Source organism: Arachis ipaensis, chromosome B3 (genome assembly GCF_059453495.1).
Source record: "Arachis ipaensis isolate K30076 ecotype BB chromosome B3, ASM5945349v1, whole genome shotgun sequence".
NCBI lineage: Eukaryota > Viridiplantae > Streptophyta > Magnoliopsida > Fabales > Fabaceae > Arachis > Arachis ipaensis.
The window spans coordinates 14,102,460-14,112,029 of NC_142438.1; the positions used below are offsets into that span (position 1 = coordinate 14,102,460).

Genomic DNA, 9,570 nt, shown 5'->3' on the forward strand with positions numbered 1-9,570 from the left:
CTGAGCAACATTCATGTGCTGAATAAAACGTCATAAACATTCAATCATCAAGAATAGCATTTTTCCATGCAAAATAAGTCAACTGAACACATAACAAGGTGAACTGAAATGACCAATACCACTGAAGCGAACATCAATCATGTGCTGGATAAAACGTGATAAACATTCAATTAGTAAGAAAAACATTTCTGCAGCACAAGGACTCAACTGAATACATTAACAATAAAGTGAATCAAAATGAGCAACTCCACTTTACCGAGCAAAATGTTGGTGTCGTTGGTGATGATTATAACGAAAGAAGAAGGAGAAGGAGAAGGAGAAGAAGAAGAAGAAGAACCTACGTGCGCGAATTTGAAAGAAGAAAGAGGAGGAGGAAGAAGAGGAGAAATACTATTCTTTTTTATTGAAAGTTGATCACCATTTATTCACCACATGAACATTCTTCAGTTCGGTGGCCTTTGTGATTTTGATTCACCATATGAATGTTGTTCGGCCTCCTTTTACTTTATTCAGTGTTTAAGATTATTGTGATAGCATGCAGCAATCATTTCCTAGCTGTCTCAACGTAATAACCTCATTCAACTGATTTCAAGTTGAATCATTCATTGTTTCCAATCAAAAGTGTAGATCGAAGAAGAAGAACGACGGAGCTTATTACGTTAAATTCAATGCAGATCAATAATGAAGAATGCGAGCAGAGAAAAAAAAACGCGAACAGAGGAGAATGACAAATTTTATTAGGTTGAAGAAGAAGAAGAAGAACGAAAACGCGAGAAGAGAACAAGGTTTACGTTATATGAGACGCATGTATAACAAACGCGTAAGGGGGTTGAGGAGGCGCGTCTGATTGAAGTTACTTAGATAGTTTGAATGAAAAAATTACATGGATATAGAACTTTTTTTTTTTTTCGGTTACTTGTGTCCAATATTAATTTTATATATAGAGCTAAAATTGTTAGTACTTTATACGGATGTCTATCAAAAATCCAAATTATAAAAAGTCCAGAAACCTAACCCCTCCCTAATCGCATTCAAATAAAAATTCTTTCATTAATGATTCAGGCCTTTTTATAATTATTATAAATTTTGGGTGAAAACATAAATTTACAAACTAACTTGTACGATTGAATTACAACACATTTAGAATCATTTTAAAAAGTCCTTTAAGAACCACTTTATACTTTCTCCATCATAGCCAAATCCAAATCGATCTTGTCCTTAAGCCTCAAGTTGTGCTGAGCTATGCACACCAGTCTTAGATACTTTTCAGTGATAGATTAGATTCAGAATTGAATTCAGTAGTCACACCTGAGCAAATGCATATATCACTCATTATTGTTACAACCATGAATCCCAAGGGAAGTTAAAGTGCAAGAATACCAACATCAAAACCTCTTTCTTTTTCCCTTGAATTCTTATACTAGCAACAATAAATATCCTCCAATTTTCCAAAAATCTGGCCATTATTGTGTTTGAAAAATATTTTAGAAAAATAGGTTCACTAATGAGAGTAAACGTTTTATGTTAAGTAGCTATAAATTTGATATTATAGTAATTTTTTTATTCATAAAATTTGTTTAAAAAATATCTTTAAATATTATTTTAGCATAAAGTAATTTTACATTTAAAATAATAACACCTCTTGTATTATTTTTTTCTTTGAAAAAAAATAAGACTATTTAAAAATCTTTTGATTTTGAAATGCACATTTGTTGAATCATAGGAGCAAAACAGAATCAAGTGAATATTGAATCACCTTATATACCTAGTGAAGATTTTCATAATTATGTTTACTGTCAAATACTCCATCCAATAAAGATAGAAATCATGACAAAGATTAATTTTCTTCAGGTGTGAGTTTACCTCAAAGAGTTGTATTATCATCCTCATCCTTGGCACTTGTCTATGGAGTGTATTGGCTGGTTGATGCCTGTGAGTAACCAGGTCGACTTGGCGAGTATTCCGTTGAAGCACTACAAATGATGAAATAGAATGGCAAAATTAATAGACATGCCCAGATATTTGGCAACTAAAATAATGATATCTATAGATGCATACCTGAACTGTGGAGAAGTTAGGCTGAAATCCAGACTTGTAAAATGCAAAAAAGTGAATTAGTCAAACAAAAGAAGAAATGCAACCTCTTGCAATTTTAGCAACACATAAGTAAGAAAGAAAGAAAGAAAGAAAAAAGAAAGAAAGAAAGAGAACATTTGTACTGTTGTTCTTAACTTACCTGCTTGGACTAAATGTTGGGCTGGATGGAGAATAAGATGGTGATGAGGGGCTACAAAATAATATGGCATATAGTTAGTTGGAGTGAAGAACTATAACAAAACAAGTGTGCAGTTGAGAACCAAAGTCACTAGACTATTTTCAACTACCCAAAAAGCTAATATTGAGAACCAAGGTTAAGGCTCATCCTCATTTTAAAAGTGTTAGCAAGTTCCATTTCTGCATCCATTAGCAAAGTTCAACAATCAAAAGAATCCAAAGAATGACTCACCTATAGTATGGTGATGTGGGACTATACTCTGCAGATAACCGACTGTAATAAGGGGAAGTAGGACTATAGCTTGGTGATGTAGGGCTGTACCCAGGAGAAGAGGGGCTATATGCAGGTGATATAGGACTACAGCTTGGTGATGTAAGGCTGCACCCAGGAGAGAAGGGGCTATATGCAGGTGATATAGGACTATATGTCGGAGACACCGGGCTGCAAAAGATAATAGTTTCCGAGTCAAATCCAAAGAGTTTTTTATGAAAATAAAGTTTTCAGGATATCAATACAGTTTGGTTGCAAGTTCCATTTATCATATAGATTTCCAGAAACCAATATTAAAAGAATTCAAAGAATGACTCACCTGTAAGTTGGGGAAAGAGGACTATAACTTGGTGACACAGGGCTATATCCAGGATCAGTGGGAGTGTACTTAGGTGAAACTGGATCATAAGCAGGTGAAGATATACTGTAGTTACTTCGATATGTGCAGTAACCACAGGCCATTCCATAAGGTGAAAAAACTGCATTATTAATTGGTGATGGGCGCAGATTTGGACTGGACAAATGAGTTGGTGACATCAAGCCATCAAGATAGGGAGTTGACATGGAGAAATGAGCAGGTGTCATGCCAAAGTCAAGACCATCCATATAACCAGGTAGCTGGAGATCAAATGCATTCTTAATCATCTCATCATTAAGATACAGAGAGCATTGTCCAGTGCCAAGGGGCGCAAGCTGGCCTAACATGATGTTTTCGCTGACACCCCTTAAGTGATCAGCCTCAGCATATGCTGCAGCATCAAGGAGAATATCAACAGTCTGTTCAAATGAGCATCTCATCATTGGACCGGTATCATTTCGGTTGATACCATGGCGCGTAATTGACATCAAATGGCCACGATAAGTCATAGTATCACAAAGAATAGCGAGATGCCTGTAATTGACATAAGATCCATCAAAAGAGATGACAGCACGCAATTCATTCAGAAGAGCCCGCCGAACTGCCTCAATTCCAAAGACTTCAATAATTTCAATAAGGTGGTTGCTTATGGTCCTTGTTGCATCAACTTGCTCATGGCACATTGCAGCTAAAAGGTTGACACCTTCAGTTTCAAGCATCCATTCCTTATGAGTCTGAAAACCTTCATTGTCATCAAATTTTGGAACGTCAATACTTTTTATAAAAACTTTGCTGATGCCAGAGATGCCACGTAATGTCATCTCAGTAAGCATGTTGCTTTCTATTCTCTTTAAGAAAACATCATCAGCAGAATCATCCTGAATCTCTCCCCGGTGGGCTTCATCATTCATGATTCGGATTCGAAGTATGAGCTTTTCAGCATTGTCATCATTGAAAATACATTTCAAATCATCATCAAACACATGTTTTATCTCCTCAGCGATGTCAGCCATGCTCAACTTCTTATCCACCATCATCTCTCGGTTCAATTCTATGCGAAGCAACCAAGGTGACATTCTTTCAAGAGCAACTTCTTCATCAGGCATTTCATTGTACAACTTCACAAAATCAACATCTTCTTCAATTACAGTATACAATGGGTCTGGATCATACCACACCTCTGTAGCTTGTGTCACTCTCCTAAGTGTAGTAAGCTCTAAATCACACTGCACACGTTTGGCCTCCTCTGAAGTCCTACTAACCTCAGGTTTCAAATACACAGACAAGGAAGGTGTTTTGATTCTCTTGGCCACATTTATAATTTCTGTTAACCTGGGAACACCAAGTGTAACATTCTTAGCACTTACACCAGCATAGTGGAATGTGTTGAGAGTCATTTGAGTAGCCGGCTCCCCAATAGATTGTGCCGCCACACAACCAATCATTTCCCCTGCAGTTACTAGTGACTGCTGGAATCTTGATTCTATCTCTCCCACTAACCATTCAAACGCTTCGCGGGAAAGCTTATATTCCTGCAAGACCCTTTTACTGGAAAGAGTGCTGCGAAGAAGGATATTGAACAGGAGAGTAGCATTCTTCTGAGCTTCTTGACTAAGGAGATCATCACCAGGAACAACTTTAAGTCTCTCCTGTAGCTTATCAACAGCTTCTACAATTTCAATCGGGTCCATATCAGAAGGCATTCGAAAGTCGATTTTAAATGTCTTCTGAGCATTCCTGATAAGCCTCTTAAGGTTAACAGGCAGTGGAAGAGAACTAGCACCAGTAGTGGCAATCTCAGTTGCAAGCAGATGTCTATCATGTTCAAGCATTTCAACTTCAGCCTCAAGTACATTACGAAGCTCTATGCTGGATTTCAAGTCTTTAATAGACCCTTCAAGCATGTAACTAGGATTCCAGTTCTCCTTATCAAACTCATACTTAAAGGTCCTATCAAAGTCTGACTTTTTCATTTTCAGGGAATCAAGATTCTGTGTTTCAATCCAAACAGCATCCATACCATCTTCTCCATAGAGAAATTGTATGACATCTCCTACGGAGTTCCTAACAGTTCCATCGTATTTGACCATAATATCCTCCATAGCCTTCACAAGCCGCCTTTGGATGTATCCAGTTTCAGAGGTCTTCACTGCAGTATCAATAATACCTTCCCTACCTCCCATGGCATGGAAAAAGAACTCTTGTGGGGTCAGCCCTCGAAGATACGAGTTCTCCACAAAGCCTCGGCTTTCAGGCCCATAATCATCTTTTGTAAAGTGTGGCAGTGTCCTATCTATGAACCCAAATGGAATTCGCTTGCCTTCAACATTCTGTTGACCAAGACAAGCAGTCATCTGAGATATGTTGATAAAACTTCCTTTGGAACCAGCTGTCACCATTGCTTTCAGATTATTGCTCTCAGATAAACTTGTCTGCGCTTTTTTCCCGGCATCATTACGAGCTTCGTTCAGCACCTAAGATTGCCAATAACATGAAATATCATATTCAAACAAATGCAGAATTCAGTAATAGATCAAAGTGACCTGCAATATAATTGAATCACCTCATTCACTTTCCTCTCAAATGTGTCCATCATTGTCTGACCGGGTTCAGACTCCAACTTCTTTTCTTGAGCATCCCTGAATAGTTTTTTCACTTTCTCCTTTGCCTCTGAAATAGTCTGGTTAATAACCTCCATAGTGGAAGCGTCCGCAATCGAATCACCAATTCCAATGCTAAAAGAATTCTGCAGAAGCCAGTAGTTTACAAGCCACTGAGTGTGACCAAGAAATTTACGAGCTGCATCGGGGCCAGCGTCTTCCCTGTATTCAAGCCAACATTAGTGAGGGTGTGCAAAGAAGAAAGTAACTGAATTTAACAGTTTCCAAAGCCACCAAGTTTACCAAGATCAATTCAACCCTTTGCAAAGAAGTTGTAAAGATGAATGGAACATTAACATTTTATATAGTGATGTTGCATACCAAATGACATGAATGAGACTTCCAGTAGATGCTCCAAGTGTCTTTTTGCAAAGAGTTCCGGTAAGTAGTTCCCCTTTTTCAATTCTGACCATAGTATCCCCTGGAGTTATTGATGATCCTCCTTCGTTATCATCATGCCAGCTAGAATACCTAGTTAAATTTATTTGCTTGGGAATAATAAGATTGAAAACTTGTTTCCCAGTCCACAATGGTTCTGGCTTCAATATTGCTGGTGTAGGAACATTCCCGTCGAAATCTTCCCACCACATTAGAATGTTCATAAATACATCCTTTAAAAAAGAAAAAGGAAAACAAAAAATTCATTAATCTGAAGAGCTTGTACAAGAACTTTTTCATATATCAAGTAACTGCAGCAATATATAAAAATTCGGCGAATAATACCTTTGTGATGAAGGTATCTCTCTTGGTGATTTTTCTGCATCCTAATAGTGTGTCTTGAACAATATCCATTACTGGTCTGTTTGATTGAGGAGACACAATGCATTTAGGCACCATCATGAGCTCCAACACCTCTGCTCTGGTTTCAAATGACTGAGGAACATGCATGTTCATTTCATCCCCATCAAAATCAGCATTATAAGGCTTAGTTACCGACAAATTAAGCCGAAACGTAGAATAAGGCATGATTTTGATTCTGTGCCCCATAATGGACATTTTATGAAGACTAGGCTGACGATTGAAGAGAACTAAGTCTCCGTCCATCAAATGGCGCTCCACCTAAAATCACAACAATTGAAACTATTAGCAGACATCAAGAGGAAACCTTTTTAAAATAAGAAGAGAAATTGTTATCATCTAAAACACAATGCCTTGTATCCTATCTCCAAATGGGGATGGCAATTTTTCTTCAAATATCTGAGATCAAGCCTTTGCCCATCATCGCGAATGATGTACTTGGCACCAGTTTTCCCAGGTGGGGGATTGGGTCCATACTCTACAAGCTCCTTCAACCTGTTTTTCACATTTTTTTGTAAATTAAAATTCTTTGTTTGGTTAATAATTATACAAAATGTTTTAAAAGCCAAGCAAGTAGAAAACCATATCCAAAGGACAACCTTTCAATATTATATGGAGTTACAGTCTCAGGGTATGTAAGGTTCAAAGCAATACTCCATGGCACTCCGAGTTCATCAATGTTAATGTTCGGGTCTGGTGTAATAACCGTTCGAGCAGAAAAATCAACTCTTTTCCCCATCAAATTTCCTCTAATCCGACCTTCTTTGGCTTTAAGCCTGCTACAAATTGATTTGATAGGCCTTCCTGTTCTTTGAGTAGCCTATGAAAATTTTATCAAAATTCCAAATTCAATGGTTATAAAGGAAATGCAGATTATATCAGTAGTAAACGGTGGCATATGAACACAATCATACTCTTGGCAGTCCCGGCAACTCGTTATCAAAATATGTGGTTATATGGAACTGCAACAACTTAGAAAACTCTGAAACAATATGCTGAGGTGATCCATTTTTCTCATGTCTCTTCAAATTTTCATTGTGCTTGATGATTGTGGCTAACTGATGAGTCAAGTCATCCTACATGCACCAACAATAACATAATCTAGGTAAGATAAAGATGAAAATGTTATCATTCATCACTATCATTGGTAAAGGATTAATTAAATTTAAAGAGCTTAGAAAACTTGTACAGCAAGTAAAGACAGTGCAAGAGAAGAGAACACTTTCCTCACACCTACAGGATGAGTGCATCATAACAGAAGGTCTCACTGGTGGAGGAGGAATTGGAAGAACTTGCAAGATCATCCAATCAGGACGGGCAAACTGCGGATTCAAGCCCAACAATTCGCAGTCCTCGTCGCTTATCCTTTTTAGAACACCAAGAACCTTCAATTGATTCAACATGTCTATTTATTATTTACTATTTAGCAACAAACATAGAAGTCAACATAATAATATAAATTCCGAACTCGGATCAAATATCAATTATTACTCTTTCTGCAGAAAGAATCTGTTTCCTTTCTTCAGGTTCAGGAAGCTGTTCATGGTCATTGTTTTTGTTCCTCAGAGCCTTATACTCAGCAATCATGTTCATACCGTCAATAGTAATCTTGGGCTGCAAGGCACCGCAGCCAATTCGAACCAGCTCCTCAGAATCTTCACCACCTTGACACTTGCTTATGTTTTTGCAAGCATCCAAGATCCTCTTCAGCCTGTTTTTGGGGTTCCCAATCTTCAAAGCTTGTTCAAACTTCTTATCCTGCTCCAAAACCATAGTCAACTTAAAAAGAGACTACTAAACAAGAATTCAGATAAAATTCAAATTGAACAAAAGCAACTAAGCTCCTTCCTCCTATTAACTCAATGCATGGTTCTCAAAACATTTGAAATCAGACCTCACGCGCCAAAAGCTTGGAGCAGTTGAAGCAAACACAACGCATGACGGTGAGCACCGTCTTCAAGAAACCAACGTGAAACATTGGCTTAGCGAGCTCCAAGTGACCGAAATGCCCCGGGCACTCAGCCATATCAGCCGTACACGTGGCACACCGGATCTTCCTATCAACGGTTCCAAGGCGAGGGTCGCTCAACCCTCCGACCTTTGGCTTCCCCTTTTCCGAGCTCTCCCCGTGCTCGATTTCCACCACAGAGTTTCTCCTCTGCACACGCACACACACACAATCACAATCACAATCACAATCACAATCATTGTGGTTTCTTCAAGTTCGAGGGTTTTGAAATATTTTAAGTTGGAAAACATTACGATTTCGTCGAGGCTGAGAATTCCGAACTGAACCGTACGGACATTTGCAGTTTCCGCCGGCGAATAAGGAAACCTAATATCCATGGCAACCAGAACGGTGACGGAAAAGAAAATGCAGTTATTATTTGTTTATTCTTTATAATATAGAATTGATTTTTGCTTCGAATTTATGTGTCAATGTTCTTTTTAAGTTTGATCAATAGTTCTTGTCTTCTTTTCTGTTCTATCTTTCAATTTTGGTCTTCAGGATCGGACAATATCAAAAGCCCTGGCAGAGGCGAGAGGAAAGAGTTTTCTTTTCTCGCGTTGCATAAATGACAATGAGAGCAAAATGGAAAAAACGATGCCCTATCATGGTATATTTATAGGCGCGGACGGGGAGGAGAATGTAGGGTATCTAACTAGTCCGGCCCACAAGTCCACACCCTATTAATAAAAAAATATTTTCTAAGAAAAAAATATTTTCACTTCGGAAAATTATATTTGTTTTCTCTCAAATTTACCAAAAGTGATAAGAGTAATTACTTAAATCATTCTATTAGATTTTAAAATTAGACACTAATTTTTTTTAAAATATATAAAATAGTTTCTATTTTTTATTATTTATTTCGTTGGATAATATAGTCTCTTCTAATTTAATCCGAAAAATAAAGTATAAAATAGTTTAAAAAATTTTAAAATAATTTCTAAAAAAATTTAAAAATTTTAAAATAGTCATTTTAATTAAACAAATCAAACTAGAGAGGGTTATATTGTCTATCGGAGGTAAATATTAGGTTGCATTAGTTATGAGAATATGACAAGACAAGATATTAAAAACACGACACAAATGATAAAGATACAAAAATTAGTGTTATATTTTATTTGGTGATAAATTAGAATAAATTATGAAATTCTAATTTACTATATTTTATCATACAAAAAGATTTAAGAAAAAAATATAACGA

General features: G+C 37.1%; 1 protein-coding gene across 1 annotated transcript; it reads right to left on the reverse strand.

The window, feature by feature from the left end:
* Positions 1-1,903: 1,903 nt before the first annotated feature.
* LOC107629713 (DNA-directed RNA polymerase II subunit RPB1) lies at positions 1,904-8,900 on the reverse strand. Its single transcript, XM_088506702.1, has 15 exons — positions 8,624-8,900; positions 8,256-8,519; positions 7,853-8,122; positions 7,582-7,746; positions 7,276-7,437; positions 6,961-7,181; positions 6,715-6,856; positions 6,287-6,622; positions 5,885-6,174; positions 5,467-5,725; positions 2,865-5,377; positions 2,507-2,716; positions 2,237-2,287; positions 2,059-2,079; positions 1,904-1,973 (listed from the first exon to the last, which is right to left on the reverse strand). The coding sequence occupies exons 1-15, from the start codon at positions 8,705-8,707 to the stop codon at positions 1,904-1,906; spliced, it is 5,058 nt and encodes a 1,685-aa protein (XP_088362828.1). The 5' UTR covers positions 8,708-8,900.
* Between the last annotated feature and the right edge of the window lie 670 nt (positions 8,901-9,570).